The sequence below is a fragment of the Dreissena polymorpha genome, chromosome 10, assembly GCF_020536995.1.
Source record: "Dreissena polymorpha isolate Duluth1 chromosome 10, UMN_Dpol_1.0, whole genome shotgun sequence".
Lineage (NCBI taxonomy): Eukaryota > Metazoa > Mollusca > Bivalvia > Myida > Dreissenidae > Dreissena > Dreissena polymorpha.
In genome coordinates, this window is record NC_068364.1 from 42,134,144 (window position 1) to 42,159,324 (window position 25,181).

Sequence of the window (25,181 nt, forward strand, 5' to 3'; positions counted from 1 at the left end):
TTAAATTTTGTGTTTCGATCCACTCGAAGTATCAAGGCTATTGCTTTCAAACTTCAAATACTTACATGCTATCATGAGGTTACTGTACCTGGCAACTTGAATTTTACTTTGACCTTTGAATGACCTTGACTCTCAAGGTCAAATTATTAAATTTTGCTAAAATTGCCATAACTTCTTTATTTATGATTAGATTTGATTGATACTTTGATGAAACTACTCTTACCTGACATACCACAATAGACTTCACCCAAACCATCCCCCGTGCCCTCCCCCCCCTCCCCCCCTCCCCCCCCCCCCTAATTTTTTTTTTTTTTTTTTTTTTTTTTTATAAGATCATCTCACAAATGACCACCACACCCTCACACTATACCCCCACCCCACCCCCCCCCCCCAAATTTTTTTTTTGATTTTTTTTTTTTTTTTTTTTTTTTTTTTTTAAGATCATCTCACAAATTATCACCACACCCTCACACTATACCCCCCCCCCCCCCCCCCGATTTTTTTATTTTTTTATTTTTTTTTCGCTTTTTTGGAAGATAATGTAATAAATGTCCACAACCCCACACTATACACCCCTCTTCACTCCACTCCTCCCTCCTTTGTGATTGAAAATGAGAGTCCCTTCACCTTTAAAAAGAAAATAGATGAGCGGTCTGCACCCGCAAGGCGGTGCTCTTGTTTAATCTTGATGCATCCTCAATTGTATAATGCACATCTTAATCTGTTTTAACAATTATAATATAAAGATTAAGGCTGACTCAGTAAAATAATAATCCATGATTTCTGCAGTACTTGCAGACAAAATAGAAATACTGCTGTGATATTATCTATCTATCTAATGGGATATTAATTTGGCTTCAATAGAAAAAAATCAAAGCATACACATGTATAAAATGTGTATGTATATATTAGTTAAACTTAAATTGATTGACCATCGATAAAAGATATTATAATATATGTATGTATATATATATCCTTGTAAAACTAAAAATTAAATATGTATGTTTCTATTACATCATAAAGGACTTTTATTTTCAGACAAAGTACAGTGAAGCTTAAAACAGTATCCAATTGTAACAGTCAATTTTGGGAAAATAAACCTTATAATTATTTTCTGTGTTAGCCAATGTCATAATTGGTATAAAATGTATATTGAACTGGAAGTTCTCTTTATTTTAAATGATCACATTTGCTTGGTCAGCCATAATTGTCACAATCAAGTGGTCTTTTTACACTGTAGTTTTCTCACTGACTATGGGTTTGTTCTGAGAATGAGCCACACAAAGTATCGTTGGGGAGATGAGTTGTCAATTTTATGTTTATCAGTCTTTCATAATCCAGTATACCTGTAAAAAGGGAATTTGTAACTCATAATCACACAATATACACAATTAAAATTGTATGCATTTAGATTTATTTAGTACTGCACATTAATCATTTTCCAAAAATATGTAGCAACATTACATTATATAATGCTGCAATACTAAAGTAATTTACTAATTAAAGGTCGCTGATGTGTAATGGATGTGGTGTCCACCTAATGATCTGGAGGTCACTGGTTTGATCCTCAGTGTGGGAGCATTCTTAAGAAATCTCCAAGAGACACCCAAGTACTGGTTCTAGGCCCAGGAAACGAACTCAAGAGCATTTCACATACATGTACGTAGTTAGTACTTTAAATTTAATCGAACTAAAAAAGGGTTAAAACTAACAACTGAAACCCTTATTAATACATTTTATTTTGAATCAAGCAAATGTGGAAATTCATTAAAAATAATGAGTAAAATTTAAAAATTCTACTTTAAAGTAATCATGATAATTTAGATCATTTTCAGAATATTTAATGATGATAATGATACAATTATATATTCCCTAAATGATAAAAATAAAACATGTAATGTTAATTTATGAAAAAAAAACGTTTTAATTTTATCAATATCATGGTAATTACAACTAGATACAGGCAATTAGATCAGAAACGTGCATTAATTATATTAACCCATTCATGCCTAGCGTCCTGAAAAAAAGGACATTGCAAACAGCGTAGACCCAGATGAGACGCCGCATAATGTGGCGTCTCATCTGGGTCTGCGCTGTTTGCTTAAAGAAATTTCTGTAAGAAATATTCTAAATATAGAAATAAATATACCAGACACCCCTACTTTTGGAAATAAATTGATCCAATTTAGAAGGATGGGTGAGTCCACTTGGCATAAATGGGTTAATGAACAACCCAGACATTTGTAGTGATTTATGGTCACTATTTCATTTGATTAACGTTCTATACATGACCTGTCATAAAAGGTATTTTTTAGCCAGAACTACAATCGGCAATGATAGTCTGTATTGCATACATATTCCAACGTCTATTATCGATTCGCTTCCTCAAACTGAACAAATATTTAATGTTTACATCGCGAAACGTAATGCATCCAGTTTCACTTTCGGTTTGGTTGGTTTGGTAAACACCGTAATTTCATCTTGGGTAGTAAAGTAGTAATACAAGGCAATATGGCGACCGTTAGCCACGAGGCCTATCTTACGGAGGAATCCGAGATAGCCGATGTATCACGATTGATTGGAAATAAGTCTTTTGACACTGCTTGAAACTAAGCAAATGTATGCTTTTTTGAAAAAATCCAGCAAGTGATTTTTGAAAAAAATTGTGCAGTTTTTTGTCTCTCCTGTAAAATTTAAAAAATTGGAGTTACAACCGTTTTGCGCTTAGCCCACGATATACGATTTAAAATTACCAGTAGAAGAATACATTGTACATATAACTGTATAAACTTATATTAAGGAAGTCAAAATTATTGCAATAATTAACCATTCATACCCATAACATATCTTATACATAACAACGTGTCTGTTTATTTTAACATAAATATCAAAGTAAATCATATCGGTGTTAGTACGCAAGCATCCACATTTTACAATTAAACATATTTCTTTATGGATCTTTCTATGTATTTGTCATTCTTATACATGTAACAAGCTGACCGTTTCAACATGGAGGGGGTTTGTAATTGTTATACATGTACATGTAACATGCTGCCCGTTTCAACATGGAGGGGTATTAGTCTCAATAATAGTGTTACAAGGTCTAGTTTAGTCTTAACTTTTAAAATAGCAGATGATATATTATTTAGTCCCCTACCGGTTTCACCGGAGGGGACTTATGGTTTTGTATCCGTCCGTCCGTCAGTCCGTCACACTTTTTTGGATCCTGCGATAACTCTAAAAGTGCTTAATATTTTTTAATGAAACTTGGAATATGGATAAATGGCAATATGGACATTATGCACGTTATTTCATTTTGTTCCTACGTCAAAAATTGTGGTTGCTATGGCAACAAATAGACAAGAAATACTGCTGAAAATGGTGTTTTTTTCTGGATCCTGCGATAACTCTAAAAGTTCTTACTATTTTTTCATGAAACTTGGCATATGGATAGATGGCAATATGGACATTATGCACGTCATTTCTTTTTGTTCCTACGTGAAAAATTGTGGTTGCTATGGCAACAAAAAGACTAGAAATACTGCTTAAAATGGTGTTTTTTCTGGATCCTGCGATAACTTTAAAAGTTCTTAATTTGTTTCATGAAACTTTAAACATGGATAGATGGCAATATGGACATTATGCACGTCATTTAATTTTGTTCCTACGTCAAAATTTCTGGTTGCTATGGAAACAAAATAGACTAGAAATACTGCTGAAAATGGTGTTTTTTCTGGATCCTGCGATAACTTTAAAAGGTCTTAATATTTTTTCATGAAAATTAAAACATGGATAGATGGCAATATGGACATTATGCACGTCATTTAATTTGTTACTACGTCAAGAATTCTGGTTGCTATGGCAACAAATAGACTAAAAATACTGCTGAAAATGGTGTTTTTTGAATCCTTCGATAACTTTAAAAGTTCTTAATGTTTTTTCATGAAACTTGGAACATGGATAGATGGCAATATGGACATTATGCACGTTATCTCATTTTGTTCCTACGTCAAAAATTTTGGTTGCTATGGCAACAAATAAAAAACAATCTGACAATGGTGGAATTTCTGACAATGGTGGAGCCGGTAGGGGACTTTTATTGCTTGGCAATGGTCTTGTTCAAGCATAAAATAAAAAAGTAAATAATATATATAGATAAGTGTTTAAGACCACTTTATGTAATGATTGTAAATGTCAAGCGATTGGCAATATTTTTAACCAGGTTTGAAGGAAAAAAATGGTTATTAGATTGGCTAATGTCGGTGGGCGGGCGGGCGGTTGGAATAAGCTTGTCCGGGCCATAACGTTGTCGTTCATTGTGAGATTTTAAATTCATATGGCACATTTGTTCACCATCATTAGACGGTGTGTCGCGCGAAAGAATTACGTCGATATCTCCAAGGTCACGGTCACAATTTGAGTTTGAAGGTCAAAAATGGTCTTAAATGAGCTCGTCCGGCCCATTACTGTGTCATTCATTGTGAGATTTTAAAATCATTTGGTACATTTGTTCACCATCATTAGACGGTGTGTCGCGTGAAAGAATTACGTCAATAACTCCAAGGTCAAGGTCACAAATTGAGTTTGAAGGTCAAACATAGCCATAAATTAGCTTGTCCAGGCCATTACTATGTCATTCATTGTTAGATTTTAAAATCATTTGGCACATTTGTTCACCATTATTAGATTGTGTGTCGCGTGAAAGAATTGCGTCAATATCTCCAAGGTCAAGGTCGCCACACTTAAAAATAGAATGATTTTGAAACTACTATGTAACTATGAACAATGAATAACAATGCACATTTTGAGTTGTCTCTCTTTATCAGACTTTTTATGTCCCTCACCACTATAGTGGGGGACATATTGGTTTTGCCCTGTCTGTTGGTCTGTTTGCTCCAACTTTAACATTTGCAATAACTTTTTCAATATTCAAGATAGCAACTTGATATTTGGCATGCATGTGTATCTCATGGAGCTGCACAATTTGAGTGGTGAGAGGTCAAGGTCATCCTTCAAGGTCAGAGGTCAAATGTATGTGGCCAAATTCGCTCATTTTATGAATACTTTTGCAATATTGAAGATAGCAACTTGATATTTGGCATGCATGTGTATCTCATTGAGCTGCACATTTTGAGTGGTGAAAGGTCAAGGTCATCCTTCAAAGTCATATATATCGGTCAAACTTGCTCATTTAATGTCACTTCTGCAATATTGAAGCCAGCAACTTGATATTTGACATGCATGTGTATCTCATGGATCTGCACATTTTGAGTGGTGAAGGGTCAAGGTCAAGGTCATCCTTCAAGGTCAAACGTCATATATATGGGGACATAGTGTTTCACAAACACATCGCGTGTTTTCAATTTGAAATCAAGGTCGCCACGAGTAAAAATAATTTGAATTTAACAAAAGGGGGGTAACAATGCACATTTTAATTTGTCTCCCTTTATTAGACTTTTTTCAACTGAAAACCTGGTTTTGTGACAATTTTGTCCCTTGTTTCACATTTAGAAGTGTTAATTGTGACCATAGCTTTCTCATGTAATTGCCTAGGAATGAACATGTTTTATCTGTAAATTATTTCCAGAATGATGCGTACATAGAGAAGTCCTCTTCTGGGAGCCTCCAAAAAGTTCCCAATAAGAAAAGGAAAGATAGAAATCAATACCAGGGAAAGTGACATGGACAGGAAGAGTGCGATAATAAATGAATTTGATTTCACAACCCAAACTGGCCTAAACACTATGTCTGCTACGGTGAGTGTGGCAACCTTAAATTCTGACCAAGAACAAGGTGACTTGAACTCTGTTTGCGTCAAAATCGAGACTGATGAATGGTATAACACGGCTGCTGATTTGTATTCTGTGTATGCCAAATCAGAACAGGTTCTATGGGAAGAGAGACAACCAGATTGCAACAAACAAGATGACTTGAATGAAGTACATGAAAAAACAGGATCTTTACAGATAGATCAAGATTACACCAAACAAGATGGCTTCATGTCTGAATGTGTGAAATCAGAACATACAGAATATGAAATAATGCAACAAGATGTCAACAATTCTGTATGTGTGAACAGAAACAACATCGTCAATTCAACTGCATATACAGAAAAAGATGAGTTCCATTCTGTATGTGGGACAACAAAACAGCTTCTAAATCCAAATACAGACAAGAGTTATATACATTGTGTAACAACAAATTACCTCAATTATGTAGGTGGTATAGCTATAAAACTTGTAAATACAGATACGGACAATGGCAATAGAACAGAAAAAAATCCAAATGCTTTATGTGATTATTCAAACGCTATCGAGCATCAAGCTCAACTGGCCGACCTAAATTCCGAATTTCTGCCAAGGGAAAAGATTGAACTTTCAAATGTTGACCAATATTGTGCTAGACCAACTGTGGGTGGAGGGACAATGAAAACTCAGGGTGAAGATACTATACAAAAAGACCTTTACTCAAACCTTGATGTTCATCGACATTCAAACTCCAAAAAAAATGACTCAGGTATTTCTAGTTTTAGCTGACCTGAGAACAACGTGGTCATATTAAGCTTTTGTGATCGCCTTTTGTCTGTCATGCATCTTTAATTGTTGCCTCACATGGCTCGCGCTGTCATTCGCCATTTTGAATATTTGCTTTGGTAACATTCTAGAGGCCACATTTATATTCTGATCTCATGAAACTTGGTCAGGCAATTTTTTCTAATGATATTTTGGACAAGTACATGTAACTGTAAAAAATGGTTCTGGTTACAAGTAGTTGAAAAACATGGCCACCAAAAAGGGGCGCGGTATTTTTCCTAAGTTACATGTATATATATATGGTTATATTAAAACCACGTAAACACTAGAAGTCACATGTACTGTCAAATTTTTATAAAACTCGATCATAATATTTGTTCTTATGATATCTTGGATGAGTACGAAAATGGTTCTAGGTATGTTGAAAAAATGGCTGTCAGAGTGCGGGGCATTTTTCCTTATATGGCTATAATAAAACCTTGTAAACACTCTAGAAGTCATATTTATTGTCCAACATTCATAAAACTTGGTCAGAACATTTGTTCTAATAATATGCTGTTTGCACATGATAGCCATTTTCACTTTGCTTCTGAGAGGGAAAGGGTTAAACGATTGAAAAAAAGCTCTGGTGTTGACTGTAAAACAGTTGTACCGGTGCTGTCCGAACAGGCTTATCAGGGACGACACCGCTTTTATCTTCCCTGCGCAAAGCCACGCCACTTTAGAAGGAAACGGTCTTCCCAGATTTGCCTGTGAAGACCGCACATGCTAATCTGGGATTACACTTTACACACATACATTAAACCCCCTTTTCACAGATTGAGGCAAATATCTACATGGGGAGCATATACATGTTGTTGCCAGTTTGTCCTTCCGTACTTCCGTACGAACTAAATTCTTGTCCGGAGCATACATGTAACTCTTTTAAATCTACTGAATGGATTTACTTGAAACTTTTAATATAAACAGATGGCAAGTAGGAGAAGTGCAATGACTAAGAACCATAATTCTATCTACCTTAGTGTTTTAATTATCTCCCCTTTTATATAATTTCGATGTAAATGTTTGTCCGGAGCATAACTCTAAATCTACTGAAGGGATTTACATGACACTTTAAATATAAACATATGGCAAGTAGGAGAAGTGCAGTGACTAAGAACCATAACTCTATCTACCTTAGTTTTTTTATCTCCCTGTATTTAATTTCAAAGTTAATTTTTGTCCGGAGCATACATGTAACTATAAATCTACTAAAGGGATTTACTTGAGACTTGAAATATAAAGAGATGGCAAGTAAGAGACGTGCAGTGACTAAGAACAAGGTCACTGGGGTCAAGGTCACCAAGGCTAATAATATACTTTTTTACAGTTTCTCATAGCACCTTCAATACTTTACCGATCTCTTTCATATTTGGCATGTAGATACCTTGCATGGACCTTTTCCTTTTGATGACGCTTGAGGTCACTGGGGTCAAGGTCACTAAGGCTAATCATAGATTTTTCCGTCAAACTTTTGTTACAGTTTCTCATAGCACCTTCAATACTTTACCGATCTCTTTCATATTTGGCATGTAGATACCTTGCATGGACCTCTACCTTTTGATGACGTTTGAGGTCACTGGGGTCAAGGTCACCAAGGCTTATAATAGATTTTTCCGTCACACTTAGGTTGGAGTTTCTCATACCACCTTCAATACTCTTTCATATTTGGCATGTAGATACCTTGCATGGACCTCTACCTTTTGATGACGTTTGAGGTCACTGGGGTCAAAGTCAATGTCACCAAGGCTAATAATAGATTTTTCCGTCACACTTTTGTTACAGTTTCTCATAGCACCTTCAATACTTCACTATTCTCTTTCATATTTGGCATGAATGTACCTTGCATAGACCTCTGCCTTTTGATGACGTTTGAGGTTACTGGGGTCAAGGTCATCAAGGCTAATAATAGATTTTTCCATCACACTTAGGTTACAGTTTCTCATAGCACCTTCAATACTTAACCGATGTCTTTCATATTTGGCATGTAGGTACCTTGCTAGACCTCTACCTTTTGATGAGGTTTGAGGACACTGGGTCAAGGTCACTGAGGCTTATAATAGATTTTCCTTCACACTTTGGTTATAGTTTCTCATAGCACCTTCAATACTTCACTGATCTCGTTCATATTTGGCATGTAGGTACCTTGCTAGACCTCTACCTTTTGATGACGTTTGAGGTCACTGGGGTCAAGGTCACTGAGGCTTATATAAGATTTTCTCAAGGTCTAACTTTTTCCACACAATTAACCCATATATCGACAAAGCATCATTTGGGAGCATCCATCAGTTTTACTGATATCCTTGTCACACCTTGCCTTTCTACTCTATCATTCCATTTAAAAAGTAAAAATGTTACAAATAGCAAGAAAGACATAAATAACAAACAGTTTTGCTTGACTTAAAACCTGCCCAGCATTCAGTCTTAGATTCAAAACTATAGAATATGTTGAGATAATAAAGAATTACTAATAATATAATGTAATAAAACTAACAGTCTAACTCATTTGTACATTTTCATAAATATATGTGGGGTATAAGTCACTTTTGTGACAAGGTCTAGTTAAGATTTGTGTTGTTTTTTGGAAAAAGTAACACATTTGCACATTTTTAATGAATATAATATGGTCATATATACATATATACTCTGTATTTCTACTGTTTACTGATTTATGCCTATAGTTTAAAGCAAATATACATTCACATATAAAAACATAGATTTTTAGCACATTTTTTGACGTGGCTGTCTAACCTAGCTTTTCACCTTAGCTGACCTTGCCAATCAGTTTTCACAATTATATTAATATGTTATTCAATTGACTTTCTTTTTGGGGGGGAACTACATGTATAGGGTATGAAAAGGGATACTACAGTTCGTTTAGCAACAATGTTAACAGTGTATTCACCAAATTTAACTATAATGCTTGAGAGATAGAGCAGTTTCACACTTACTCTCTACATCAATACAGTTGTGTGTGCCCCTTTATATTCAGAAGATTGTCAGCACAAGAGCGTTTGTACGTAAAGGCTGTTTTGCCATATTTGGTTATTAGCTCGGCTGTTTTCATAGCCAGCTCGTCCGCTGTCTGCCTCGTGCTAAAACCTTAACATTGGCTCTAAAATCAAAGTGCTTCCACTTGCAACTTGGAAACTTCATATGTAGCTGCTACTTGATGAGTTCTACCCTCCACACCCAATTTTGGGTCACTAGGTCAAAGGTCAAGGTTACTGTGACCTCTAATATAAAACTTCTAACAAGTTTTCATTTATTCAAAACTGCACCCACAGCCGAGTGTTGGCACCCTCTATGCGGTGCCCATGTTACTACGATATTACATTATGTGGCCTTATAAATTTTAGATCATATAGGTATTGTTGTTCAACAAACTGATTTATGCTTTGACAAAAATATTAAAATTGTTTCCGAAATTGACCAATAAACGCGTAAATGTATGAAGCTATAAATAAGCCGTTGTTCAAGCAGTGGAATTGTTACCTTACTTTAATACATTGCTTTCAAACCCAAGGTATCAAGGTCAGCTCGCATAAACTATGTACACATTTTTAACAGAAAGATATTAAAAGAAGATATTCGGCAATATAATTTTGGTGTGTCAATCTAAATTTTGAATGTGTTTTCAACAATTGAATAATAAGTACCAGTTTTGATTAATTTAATTATAAATATTCAACCATATAGACCAATTTATTAAGCATAGGCGCGATTATTCACGATAGCATTAATAATGGAATCAAATTACAATGTCCGACAAATCACAAAAACAGGGTTTCATCCAGAGCGTGAGATCTCGAGTTTTCGTCGACTTTCACCGCAAAAATGCAAATCAAAAGCCTGCAATTTACCGCATGATTGAAATGATGCCAGCATTTATAAAACAGCTGCGCTTGTTTTTAAAAATAAATTTAGACATTTTTTGAATCCTGAAAAGATAATTTCTTACCCATTAAACATTGTTCGACCGAAATCATAACATTACTAAGTTGTTTTGTTGACAATTACAACAATTGCTAACGATCATTTGTTATTTCCCATGAAAATCACTTATTTCCCGAAAAAACAACTATTTTGATTGGCTAAAAAAGTATTAATGAGTAACTTCCCTTTACAGTCGCTATGCGACTTCAAAGAAGATTTAGAAAGTGAGTTGCAAATTCCTGGAAAAATGGATGCTTCTAACGCAAAGGGGAAAACAAAGCAACAAAAATTAACATAATTCTTTAGAAAAGAAAGCGAAGAAAATAATGTAAGCTCAGGAAATGACCAAATGTTAGGTTCGCTATCAGATGATGTCTCAAAAAGTACAGAATTCAGAATCGGAAATGGAATCGGTGTCGGATCTTATAAACATAACCACAAAATTCTTATCTGATCAGTGTATATAAACAGTTTAAACAGTTTTAAAGTTCTACAGTTAACTATATTTTGGAATTTATTTCTTCAATGTTAATGAACTGACAAGTTCAGGATAGTTTCAATATGAACTTACGTTGAACATATTCCTAGTTTAAACAATGTTGGTTCTTAAAAGAGATTTGTGGGACAGGCAATAACTTTTCAGGTATATGCTGATACTGGTAGATAGAGTGTAGTTTCATTTATATAAAAGGGTTTAATTAATCTTTTCTTTGAGTCCGCCTATTTTAAATGTATGATGGGATCAAGCTCCCCTTTTTCTGAAAGTGAGGGGGCCAGAACTCCTACCGGGTATCTACGTTTTTCTAGATGCAACCCTGTAAAAACAGGTCTGTTCGAAGAACGCGCATATAAATATTTCAAATATGTATGAATGATATATGTGTTGCCGACTGACCTATATGCTTTCATTTATGTTCATTCTTCTTGTGTTTTTCTATTCTGTAAATATTAATGTCTGATCAATAAAATCCAAGAAAGCGAAATAAGCCACGAAATCTGTTCATATTTCTATTGTACAGGAAAAGAACTGTTGGTCTGGTGCGGAGACGAATTCGCAAGAGAACTTGGCCTCATCAGAGACAAAAACGTGTGCAGTGATTCCAGTAAGCACAGAAGTCACTTGAAGATACCCATGAGGAAACATACAGGAGAAAAACATTACAAGTGTGAGGTTTGTGGCTATTTATGTAAACAGAGTGGTCACTTGAAGGCACACATAAGGATACATACAGGAGAAAAACCGTACAAGTGTGAGGAGTGTGATTATGCTTGTAAACGAAGTTGTGATTTGAAGAGACACATGAGGATACATACAGGAGAAAGAGAGTACAAGTGTGAGTTGTGTGGCTATTTATTTAAACATAGTCATCACTTGAAGACACACATGAGGATGCATACAGAAGAAAGACCGTACAAGTGCGATGAGTGTGATTATACTTGTAAACGAAGTGGTGCGTTGAAGATCCACAAGAGGATACACACAGGAGAGAAACCGTACAAGTGTGAGGTGTGTGGCTTTCAATGTAAACAGAAGGTACACTTGCAGAATCACATATTGATACATACAGGAGAGAGACCGTACACGTGCGAGGTGTGTGGCTTTCAATGTAACATAAGTGCAAACTTGAAGATACACATGCTGATACACACAGGAGAAAGACCGTATAACTGTGAGGAGTGTGGCTATGAATGTAAACGTAGTAATGATTTGAAGATACACATGAGGATACATACAGGAGAGAGACCATACACGTGTAAGATTTGCCATTATGCATGTAAAGTGAAAGGTTCGTTAAAGAAACACATGATGATACATACAGAGGAAAGACGGTTCAAGTGTGGGGAATGTGGCTATTTATTTAAACATAGTGGTCATTTGAAGACGCACATGAGGATACATACAGGAGAGAGACCATACAGGTGTGAGGAGTGTAATTATGCGTGTAAACAAAGTGGTGATTTGAAGAAACACTTAAGTATACATACAGGAAAGAGACGTTACAAGTGTGAGGTGTGTGATTATGCAGGTAACAGGAGTGATACATTGAAGACACACATGCTGATACATACAGGAGAGAGACAGTACAAATGTGAGGTGTGTGGTTATGAATGTAAATTGAGTTGTCACTTGAAGACACACATGGTGATACATACAGAAGAAAGACCGTACACGTGTGATGAGTGTGATTATGCTTGTAAACGAAGTGGTGCGTTGAAGATCCACAAGAGGATACACACAGGAGAAGGACCATAAAAGTGTGAGGAGTGTGATTTTGCATGTAAAAACAGTCGTCACTTGAAGATACACGTGATGATACATACAGGAAAAAGACCGTACAATTGTGGGATGTGTAATTATGCGTGTAAACAAAGTTGTTTGTTGAAGACACATATGATTATTCATACAGGCGAAAGACCGTACAAGTGTAAGGTGTGCGGTTATGCATGTATCCAGAGTGATCGCATGAAGAGAACATGAAGAAACATGCTTGGTTATACTATTAATCTATATGGAAGAAAAACTCTTAAAAGAGTAAGGTGTGTGGTTATCCATGTATCCATAGTAGGAAGACTTTACAGAGTGTTAGGTGTGCGGTTATCCATGTATCCATGGGAGGAAGACTTTCAAGATTATTAGGTGTTTTGTTATCCATGTATTCATGGGAGGAAGACTTTAAAGAGTGTTAGGTGTCAGGTTATCCATGTAACGAGAGTGGTCCCTTGAAAACTTAAAGAGGCACATGAGAATATAATATGGTATAAGAGAAGAAAGAGCTTAAACATGAACATATAAACAAATCTCTGAACTAGTAGAGACTCCGTGACGCACGTTATTTTCATGACAATATGAAGCAATAAAACAATGTTTTGTTAGAGTTGCTTTCAATCTGAATTTTAATTCACTCGTCTTTTAGTTTTTAGCTCGACTTTTCGAAGAAAAATGAGAGCTATCCTACTCGCCTCGGCGTCAACATTGGTTAAAGTTTTTTTTTATGCCCCCGGATCGATATATCGTTGTGTATTGTTTTTGTTCTTTCTGTCAGTCTGTCTGTCTGTCATTCCGTCATTCTGTCATTCTGTCACTAAAACTTTACCCTTGGTTAATGTTTGATAACTTTTTTTAATATTGAAGGATAGAAACTTGATATTTTGCAAGCATGTGTATCTCATGGAGCTGCACACTTTGAGTGGTGAAAAGTCAAGGTCAAGGTCTTCCTTCAAGGTCGAAGGTCAAATATAATTGTATTTTCCTAAAACTTTGACCTTCTTTACAGTTTTGTCATAACTTTTTGAATATTGAAAATAGAGACTTGATATTTGGCATGCATGTGTATCTCACGAAGCTGCTCATTTTGAACGGTGAAAGGTCAAGGTTGTCCTTCAAGGTCAAAGGTCAAATTATGGCTGCGCAATAGGGGGCATTGTGGTTCTGACAAACACATGTCTTGTTATAAAGTCAAATAACTTAAACACTATCAAAGATAATTAAATTAAACTTGGAGTACTTCTTTATGGCAACAAGACAATTGTGTATGCTAAGTTGCATAACTCTGTCAGCATTTTTTTTTGAGTTATGTCCCGTTTCATACTTAGAAAATTGAAAATTTGTTAAAGTTTTGTGTTTGGGTCCATTTATTCCTAAAGTATCAAATTATTGCTTTCATACTTGCAACACTTACTATCATCTTACTAACTATCATAAGGGAACTGTGCAGGCAAAGTAATGCAACTTTAACTGGCATTTTTACAGAATTATGGTCCCTTTTATACTTTGAAACTTAAAATTGAAAATTTGTTTTAGTTTTGTGTTTTGGTCCATTTTACTCCTTTAGTATCATAGCTATTGCCTTCAGACTTAAAAAAACACTCGCTAACTATTATAAGGGGACTCTACAGGACGAGTTGCCCAACTCTGGTTGGCATTTCGACGGAATTATTTCCCTTTTTTGACTTCGTAACTTTGAATATTTTGTTAAATTATGTGTTTAGATGCACAGGGGGGCACGCGTATACGGGAGCTTACCGCGTTTAAGTGAGAAAGTTGTTGCAAAACTTCAAAGATGGCGTCGTTTGTTGGATTTTCTTAAAGGAAGGGAGGATATTTTCACCCGGTTAGCCCCTTTGTATTTATAATTATTTTAAATAAATACGCCGTTTCGGCTCTCCGGTGTGTGTGCTTCCCTCGGTTTTTTGTTTCAAGATCGTAGACGTCGGGATAAAAAAGTTATTGAAGGAAAACCGTCCACAAATCTGTTGTCTACTTACGGGACGTTCGAGAAATTGGATGTACAAATATCATTTTCTCTTATAATACACAGTATTGACACACGTGAACAGTAAAATATAAATAAAATCATGATTATTTCATTTTACCGACGCCGTTTTATCACTGATAATTAATTTATTGGCAAACATTATTGGTTTAACCCCCTTATTTGGAACTGACTTCCTTTTAAGCACATTTTGGGACCTGACTTCTATATGACAAACAGCTCTTTCATATGTAAAAGAGCTTTACATGATATACCTACCCATCTCAAATAAAGTGTATATGTGTACTTCAATATTGTAGTTTATAGCATGTTACGTGGTGCAATATAAGTGTTTTCTTAATCACGTTACTTACTGTAGAATAATAATAATGCTGTTCGAAAAACCTGCCGACCAATTGAATCAATTCACCTATTTTCAAGAAGATGGGTTGTGTGGTGGCTGATGTACGAGATAATAGAACGTTTATCTTTCAGTAATATTATAATTAATTTCATGTATTTTATTACGTGTCTGCTATGAACTTTTTTTAACCATTCTTTTACTGTCTTTTCAGATGATGCAGGTTAAAGGGCGAAAATAATTGCATCTTTCGTTGCAGTATATGTAATGAGGAATTTTACATCAGGGGAGGATTGAGATATCATGCCCCATTCATGGACCACATGAGTTTAAATGTAGAATATGCAAGAAAGAATCCTTCAACAGAGCCGGACTAAAACAGCAAATAAAAAACACGAACATAACAAAACATGTACAGCTGATGTTTGTAGTGTTTTTGTTTTATTTATAAAGTCTACATAGACACGTCTGACATATAATTGCTATGAGTGCTACTTACTTACACGTTTTATTTCGTATATGTCATGATGCTAGTTTCTCTCTTTGTTATGAAAATAAACCATTATCTGTGTTACGTCATTTCTTCCTACGATGTCTCTGCATAAATTTTCAATTGTATTCAGCACTTACATACATGATAAAAAAGATTTGGGTCGGATTTAATTCGTTATGCATTTGACATATTAACATTACTTACGATTAGAAGGCAATGTTAGGAACAAACGAAATAATCTTTCTAAGTGAACCAATACTTTATTACCTCAATACAACAGTCATAAATAATATGTATTCACATAGGTATAAAAGAGAAAAAACATTCATGTATAATAATTATATTGATCACTTCTACTGAAATCATATCGTGTATTGCATTTGCACAAATCTTTCTATCCACTACAAATTCACTTTTTGCGATTATAATATAGTGACCAACTCAGAACTGGTTCAAAAGAAGGTCGTCCAAAACGTGTCACATCAAAGTCACTTACATGTATCAGTATCGTTATGGTAAAACGCGTCAAATGTCATTGTATTAAATAAACAATTCATATTTAAGTATCATAAACAAGAAATATCTTTGAAAAGATATACGGCGTTGATTGTGGTTGGAGTTTATGGAAGGTAAAGATTTAAATGAATGAGATCAAGGATAGCTAATATCTTTTTCTGTGCAGTTTTTAGCTGCATCAAACGCAGTACGGGATGTTACGCGGAGTTTTCGCGGCTTATTTAACATTATTAAATATTGCTGGTCATAAACCTATAGATACAAAACAGAAAACCAAAGTCAACCGGCCACACGCGAAGTCTCCGTACATACTTTAAATATGTATACGCGCGTTCTTCGAACAAACCTGTTTGAGTGGTTTATCGGGCATTGCTACGTGTATTTGATTCGATTATTAACAGTATCGAGAATCATCGCGCTCATACTTAATACATTAGTCAATATGCTGCAATAATACATTAGTAAATATGATGGAATAATTCTTGTTAATTAATTAAAAATAATATTTATCATGGTATTGTTGAAAACACATTAAGAATCTATTATTGACATGCCATAAAATAATATCGCTGGATATCTTCATTTCACATCTTTCTGGTGGTAAAGAAAATTCCAGTTTACCTAGTTCACGCTATAGCGTCTTTATTATATAACTATTATGTTACTGACCGCGAACTCCGAACAGCACATAAGGTCTGACCTGTATATAAACTCTGTCAGTCAAACACACTAACCGCGAAACATATATTTCCGCAAATTGCTCCTTATGTATGTCGCTTATAATATTGCTCTAGCAGTAATAATTAACAAGCAACTTGTTTACATCAAATATACTTGTACTAAATTCCCACAGTTTCACCTAGCGATAGCGTCGGGGCACAAGCTATGTGATAAAGGTACTTTTAATGAGCAAATTTAATTTAAAAAATAAGTACGGTGTATTCTTTTTTACGCCCTATTTAAAAACTAATTTATAATTTTAATGCTTCACGTACATTATGTGAATACTCTGTTTTACGCCAACTGTACACGACCAAGGCAACAGCTGTGCCTAAAATATGGATATATCGACAAAGCGACTAAACGAACTATTTACTCCATCAGACAAAAATAGCATAGATTCCAATTTTTTCCTTCAATGAAAAGATCGCAACCCCTACTGCGAACTCCGGTGATGAACTGTATATAAACTCTGACTTCCACACACTGGCCGCGAATTGACCCGAAACCTCGCGAGTTGAAATGCAATGCAAGTAAGTACTAAATATGAGAACATAGCCTTTAGTATAAACGCTTTTGCGCTGGTAATTCTCTGAAAATAAAAGGTGAACGCACAAACTGTATTTATGTCGAAAATTGATTGTAAAACTGTTCTATCTATTGAGCCTTTTCATTAGAGATAAAATTGTTTCATGCAGTAAAACATTGTTACAAAGACGCGGATATGTTTCCAATGTTCTGGTGTTATACTCAACTCAGCCAATGGAATAAATGAAGTGTATTCATTCGTACCTAGCCGCGGGAAATTTTATTTGAATATTATTGGACACTTACAAAGGTCAAGTCAGGGTGAAAAGCTGGCTTAATACAGCTTACGCCGAAAAAACATCCACCGATATGCATCTTCTAAGCAGATGTCAGGTATTCCAAATTGCTTCATGTATTCCGAATCGCAACAATGGCAGTATTTGGTTACATCAACCTTATACTAGTATCAAACCGGCTTTACCCTCTTCTGTTTTTCATTACACTTTTATTGCACGTATATGTGATTGTTTGGCAAGGTACTTCGACGTAATCTTTTTTGTTTGATTGGTGGGTTTTCATGTACCTATTGCATTCTAGAGCGGTACACACTACGTTACGCCGTCTTTTTTAATCCTGGCATCCTCAACATATATAACTGGCGTCTAGATATCTGGAAATAGTAAGCATAGTATTCCGTTGGATGCATATTCAAACATAAGTATGTCCATATGTGTTAAAATAAACAGGTAAGAATTACACTGTGTTAATAATACCGTCGAATGTCTTATATTACACACACTAAACGTTAGCGTTAAGTACGCGATAATAGCCGATAAAACATATAATAATAAAAATTAATAATATAACAATTAATAGAAAAAAGATAACTCTTGATTTCTTCAAGTGAAAATATTTTCCAAGACATTCGCACCAATGCGGAATTCATTCACGAAAGTTATTTCGCATAAAACCTTCTAACATAGGAAAGAGCTGTTTATCAGTTGGAAGTCAGGTCCCAAAATGTGCTTAAAAGGAAGTTTAGTTCCAAAAATGGGGGTTAACCCGTTATAATTCGGCATTGAATGAATTAATAGACATAACAACGCGTCGAGATAATAAATATTCGTGATTTATGCTATATTTTACTATACACATGCACAAATACTGTTTATTATGAGAGAAAATGATATTCGAACTTCCAACATCTCGAAGGTCAAGAAATTAAACAACAAATTTGTCGACGGTTTTGCTTCAATAACTTTTTTATTCCGACGTCTACGGTTTTGAAACAAAAAAAAACGAGGGAAGCGCAAACACCGTAGAGCCGAAAGGGCTTATTCATTTAAAAGAAATATAAATATAAACTGGCTTACTGGGTGAAAATATCCGCTACTCCTTCACGACAAACACTTAAACGACGCCATCTTTGAAGTTTTGCAACAACTTTCTCACTTAAACGCGGTAAGCTCCCGTATACGCGTGCCCCCCTGGATGCACTTAACTTCTAAAGTAGCAATGCTATTGCTTTCAAACTTCAAACACTTTTTGAGTGATGAAAGGTCTAGGTTATCCTTCAAGGTCAATGCCAAAGGTAAAATTTTGCAATATTGAAGATAGCAACCCGATGTTTGGCATGCATGCGTTTCTCATGATAAGTGCAGATTTTGAGTGGTAAAAGGCAATGTCATCTTTCAAGGTCAAGGTAAACGGTCAAATATTTCTGTGTTGAAAATAGCAAATTGATATATGGCATGCCTGCATATCTCATGGAGCTGCACTGTTTGACTGTTGAAAGGTCAAATTGAAGGTCATCCTTCAAGGTCAAAGGTCAAATTGTGCAATAATGAAGATAGCAATTTGGCATGCATGTGTATCTCATGGAGCTGCACATTTTGCGCGGTGTAAGGTCAAGGTCATCCTTCAAGGTCAAAGGTCAAATTTTGCAATATTAAAGCAGCGATAATTTTAGGTCTGCGTCATGTACGCATAAAAATCGCAGGGGACGCAAACATTTGCTATATATGAGTCCCGCAGACGCATGTGTCTTAAAAGTGTATAAATTATGATACTTAAAATTATTTCGCGAATGGAGAAAAAAGAATTTAAGACCAAAAAACTTGCAAATCGACCAAAAATGGCCGCCATTTTACTATTGCGCAATCTATAATCTGGGTCATTGACAAGCTTAATTGTGTATTCAACAATAAGACACGTCATTATGATATGGAGCATGGGTTGCATTGCACTATATTTTTCTGACAATTTTGTAATTTTCTTGCAACAAATTAACAGTGCATTTCATGTAAAACATGCGAAAATACCTAAGAAATCATGAAATTCTTCCTCGGGGTAAGCCTGGACTTTCAATTTGAATGTTAAATAAAAACCCTAATGCTTTGTTTGGAAACTTTTAATGTTAATTACGTTTCATCTTAATGGCTATAGCCGTTGAGATATGTAAGTAAATCTACTCATCTAATATAATGGTCAAGTGGGGTTATTGTTTGTCGTACCACACACGCGTGAATGTTTATGTACACTGGCCTGTTCAAGTCTTGAAAAAAGTCATACAACTGATGAGTAACCCAACTTAAGCCCTTAAGGCGGAGCGTCGTTGTGTTGGAAAATCGCTATTGGCCGATGAGAGCGCACGCTTTGAGTGAGTGACAGCACTCGTAGGCAGTCAATACCTGAATTAAAATTATGCAGACGAGGCGTGACGTAATTGACATAAGTGTCTGGTTTTGAGGCACTTTGTTTGCTTTGTTACACCTAATACACATGTATTTTAATATTTCGCTTCGTTTTTCACCTACACGATGAAATCGTGGCTAGTTAGTTAGATAACTGATGATGCAACCGGGTGTAATCATGGTAGAAATTGTGCATTTCATGCGTTATATTGTCGAAACGTTTATTCGACGCGTAAACGGTTTAAACAAATTATATATAATTGATTTCGCATAACTGTAAACGTTTTGTTTAATTCGCAAATGGGCATAATAAAATAGTAATTTGAAAATCCTAATTTTGATGTTCAACATTAAATGTTAACTCGACTGGATTTTGGGTAATGGATAGAGTTAAAACATGTATGCATCTATTGATCAATACGTACGATAGAGTTAAATGTAATCTGCATATAAGCATACGTTAATTTCTGTTGGAGGTTTGAATAGAAACTTCTTACACATCAGGAGAGATCCACTATTAATTGTATCATTGAATTCTCGCTTTACATTTAGTTGTCCTCGAATGTTTTGAGCTTTTATGAGTACACACGTACAGCTCATAAGGAAGGTCTCTAGCTGGGAATAGGATTGTTGCAACTAACTTTACATTGTGGCAACTTGATAATAAATTTTAATATGATAAATTTCTTACCTCTTTAATTGGTCATTTTTACCATCACGGATTTTCTATTAAAATATCAGACTCTTAAGCTTTGAGAAACAGGTTAAACCCATACACTCAGGACATGGATAAGTATAAGTGGCAATATTAGTGGCAAGGCTAAACCCATCCACTCAGGACATGGATAAGTATTAGTGGCAATATTAGTTGCACGGCTAAAGGACCTCTTTTGAAGCGGCCTTAGAGGCATGGGAAAGAGCTGTGCTTAGGAAATAGTTTTGACCAAGAATAATTGAAATCTCCTAAGTCTATAGTTAAGTATTATCTGAAGTAAAATTATATTGGATTTAGTTTTGACTTGTTTTTTGTTATAAGTTGTACGATAGCAAAACTGTAATCTGAAGTTTTTTCATGATTTACAACAAATGTCCGAAAAAAATTACCATTTAGGACCAAGGAAATTGATGTCAATAGAAATACTCTGACCACAATGTTTTTCTTGTGCTCATAGATGGGTCCCGTACTTTTTCTCTGGGACCCATAGATTTAAAACCTTCGAGTCCTTTGGACTCATACTTTTGATTTCTAAAATTATCCCTGATTAAAGAAAGCAACTCGATATTTGGCATGAATTCGTATCTCATGGAGTTGCACATTTTGAGTTGTGAAAGGTCAAGGTCATCCTTCAAGGTCGAAGGTAATATTTTGCAATATTAAATATTATCATCTCATACAGCCAAGCGATTGCTGTCAAACTTGAAATATAATCTATTAGTTTGTTTTATGTCTTTACGCATGTTCAATAGATTGCCGAAAATATACCTGAACTCAGAATCGTTTATAATGCCCTACTTCTTTAAGACATTAGCGATCATTATGTTTCACTTCTGGTCTTCTTCCAGTTGGAATACGACTATATTACCTTAACCTTATTGAATATAAAGATTTCCCCCATGATAGCCTACGCTATAATGTCAAGCACTCAAAAATCGAGCGTGATGACTTCTGCAGGTCGTCAACTGATTCCTATATTCCTATATGTTCCTATATTTCGGAGAATTTTCCCATATTTTTCAAAACCTATATTCCTATATTTTTGAATTTTTCCTATATTTTGTTCTGAAAATGTCCTCACTTTAAAAAATACTTATAAGAAGTAAGTCTGCCTTTAGATATTTTAATTTACAGAGTAAAAAGCTGTCCCTCCTCTTCCAAAGCATCACCATCTTGCAGGAGTGCTGTTGTACACCATTCTGATATCTATATGGACACCTTTGATGGAGAATAATACAACCATTTCAAAGGTGAGAACAAATCCTAGCAGATAGTTGTAACAGGTCTCCCCAGGGATCTGTTCTGAGGGGATATTTAATGTTCTTCCTGATCTTAGATAGAATTAAGTGTATCTACAGGCTGCCAATTCTTTTGAATATTTGGTATAATAACACAGTGCAATTTTGTTTAATTAATTTTGTTGTTCAACTTCAAATATATTTATATGCAGAAGCTGCCAGAAAAATCTTATATTCTGTATGTACATTTATCATATAGGATTTTTTGGTGTTCCAAATATGTTTGATAAAAGAGTATATAGAAATTTTAATGTGCATAAAATACAGAATTTATATTATATACCATGGTATGATACTACATGTATGTGATTCATGTTTTGGTTGCAATAATTTCATATTCAATGTTATGTTGCGTTCTTATGTTAGGTGTTAATCTATGTTTCATAATGTCTTGTGTTTGGTTGATTGTTAACTATTATAATAAAAAACTGCAGGTGTCCACATTGATGTCCACAGTGTTTTACTTCATAAGCATATCTTCCTTGTTGGTGAAGATGAAACCAGTAAGTAAGAAGTTCTCTACATATCTCTAGAACATTACTTTTTACCATAAAATTCCTATATTTTAACCCTTAACAAGCCCAAACCTCCTATATTTTGATGAAAAAATTCCTATATTTTTTCCTATATTATCACCTTAAGTCAGTTGAACAGTGCGTGATGCGCACACATCTCGTTACCTGCTTTTCCCATCTTCAATTCGAAAATCCCCGTCGCATAATTTACTGTACACTTCACTTCGAAAAGATGGCGTACTTTTGTTCATATTTCACATGAAATGTCATAATTTGCATTTAAATAGATATTTTATCCTAGATAAACAGCTTTTATTTTCATGGACAGCAGAAGAAGGAGTACTAAATTTGGGTAAGTTTAAACTCGCGTCCGTTTGTAGGGGTTTGCATAACGTAAGCATTGCTCTTCTGGTTGTAGTTTGTTGGTTACTGGAATGTCATTTACGACAAGTTGATTGCTTTGTTCATTTTTACCTTTTTCAAAGTTTGCAAAATATTTTAGCTAGTTTTTTTCCATAGTATTTTTTTACTCTCAATCTTAGGAGTATTCCATCAAGATGTTTATTGTTAATGTCTTTTTACACTTACTTTTAATACAAAACACATTTATTAGTGTGCATATACTAAAATGCACATTTATATAATTTTCATAATTGTCATAAAATGCACATTTATTAGTGTGCATATAGTACAATGCACATTTATTAGTGTGCATATACTAAAATGCACATTTATTAGTGTACATATTATAAAATGCACATCATATAATAAAATGCAATTATTAGTGTGCATGTACTACAATGCACATTTATAAGTGTACATATTATAAAATGCACATTTATTAGTGTTCATATAATAAAATGCACATTTATTAGTGTGCATATACTACAATGCACATTTATTAGTGTGCATATACTAAAATGCACATTTATTAGTGTTCATATAATAAATGCACATTTATTATTACACGCTTGACTTATTCTTGGCGAATCACACTTGCATAATGTTAATGTGTGTACTTATGCTTTAACATTTTATTGCATGTATGCTGTTTCAGGGCTTCCCTGGATCAAAAATTCTTTAGCCAAATTGCCTTGCTATTGCAAAATATTTTATTTTGTATGTTTTAGTTTAAGTTTAATGAAGAAAATTGTGTTGCAAAAATAAATTAGTTTTAGCCAAATACATGTAGGTCAATTTGTAGGCATTGGCTAATTTGGCGAATGACAGAGTAAGCCCTGCTGTTATATATATTTAAATGGACTTTTTAACATGGCTAAATGACAATTTTTAAAGATACGTCATGGATTCAAAAACAAATATGTTCATTACAATTGAACAAGCAAAAAACACTCCGGATTAAGACAAACGCTAAAAATACATGAAGTGTCTTTTATTGATACACATCATCGCAGTCGGAAAAATTGTCGAAACAGAACGTGAAATGGTTTACATTTGCATTTATAATTAAGCATTGTATGGACTAACAACCATTCAAATTTAAAGCCCGCGTTTAGTAATGGTAGCACGTTATCTATTCGTTCTAGTGGTACCAGGTTCTAACTGAAGGGCATGCACATGTTTGTCCCCTACCTGTTTCAGAATGTGAAATGGTTTACATTTGCATATAATTATTCACATAAGTGTTTTATAGACAAACAACCATTCAAATTCAAAGCCTGCGTTTTGTTATGGTAACACGTTATCTATTCGTTCTAGTGGTGCTAGTTTTTACTTAAGGGTAGGAACATTTTTTGGTGTTCTCTTGCAAACAAAACTTAGGTTAATACTACGCGTTTCGCCACCATTGAAATATATATCGTATGTTAATATGTTATCAGTTTTTTTAAAACATTCAAATCACACTTTCATAACCGCATCATACGAAAATAGGTCATAGAACTTTCGGCCAGCGTAGCTCAAGCCCAGCCTGTGCATTTGCGTACGTAGTATGGTCAGAGGCGATGCTGTCCGCTATAAAACACTCAATGTATTATGGTCTAATCATGTATCTCTCGACAAGACTGAGACATGTACAGGCTGGGTGGGCTATAGCTATGATGGACACGTATGGCATAAGACCCATTTTAGCATGGCACGGGTCTTTTCAAAAAAAATTGCGAGTTGTAAATGGTATATTTTAGCACAATGCATTTCGATATAAAATTGAATTCAACAAAGCAAATACAGCAAACTTACAAGTAAAGGTAGCCTATTCCGGCGTTCATGAACGATTTCCAGACGTGCGGACCGGGTACGGCAAACATTTGTATTTAGAATGTATTAATTCGTGCCTGCTGGCATTATTCAGAGCTCATTTAAGGTGAAAAGCTGGGTAAAACAGGTATGCCGAAAAAGCGAGTGTTCTATACCGATGATAAGCTCATAGACTGGTTTACACCGTGTGAACTTTAGGGTAACAAGTAATGCATAAACAACAAAGTAAGGGCCACAGCGCTGTCTTTATGACTACCTAATTGGGAGTAAAAAGTATTGCTTGCAAATTTTTTATTATTTTTTTGATCAACTAATTGTTGTTGTTTTATTCGACTATTGACAATGCCCTTTGTTTTATATTCAA

At 34.8% G+C, this 25,181-nt stretch overlaps 2 protein-coding genes across 13 annotated transcripts in view; both read left to right on the forward strand.

Annotated features, from left to right (window-relative positions):
- LOC127847816 (zinc finger protein 479-like) overlaps positions 1–25,181 on the forward strand; it is a 123,324-nt gene that overhangs the window by 91,980 nt on the left and 6,163 nt on the right. For 3 of the 7 annotated variants that reach the window (XM_052380005.1, XM_052380006.1, XM_052380007.1), the window contains exons 2-3: positions 5,588–6,516; positions 11,528–13,382. In XM_052380005.1, coding sequence (XP_052235965.1) covers positions 5,682–6,516; positions 11,528–12,762 — 2,070 coding nt within the window. In that variant the 5' untranslated portion in view covers positions 5,588–5,681 and the 3' untranslated portion in view covers positions 12,763–13,382. Of the gene's footprint in view, positions 1–5,587; positions 6,517–11,527; positions 13,383–15,336; positions 15,672–25,181 lie in introns of those variants that run through there. The other 4 variants (XM_052380010.1, XM_052380011.1, XM_052380009.1 and 1 more) reach the window with 4 other exon arrangements.
- LOC127847814 (zinc finger protein 737-like) overlaps positions 1–25,181 on the forward strand; it is a 128,307-nt gene that overhangs the window by 44,052 nt on the left and 59,074 nt on the right. The gene's annotated exons all lie outside the window — the stretch shown is intronic.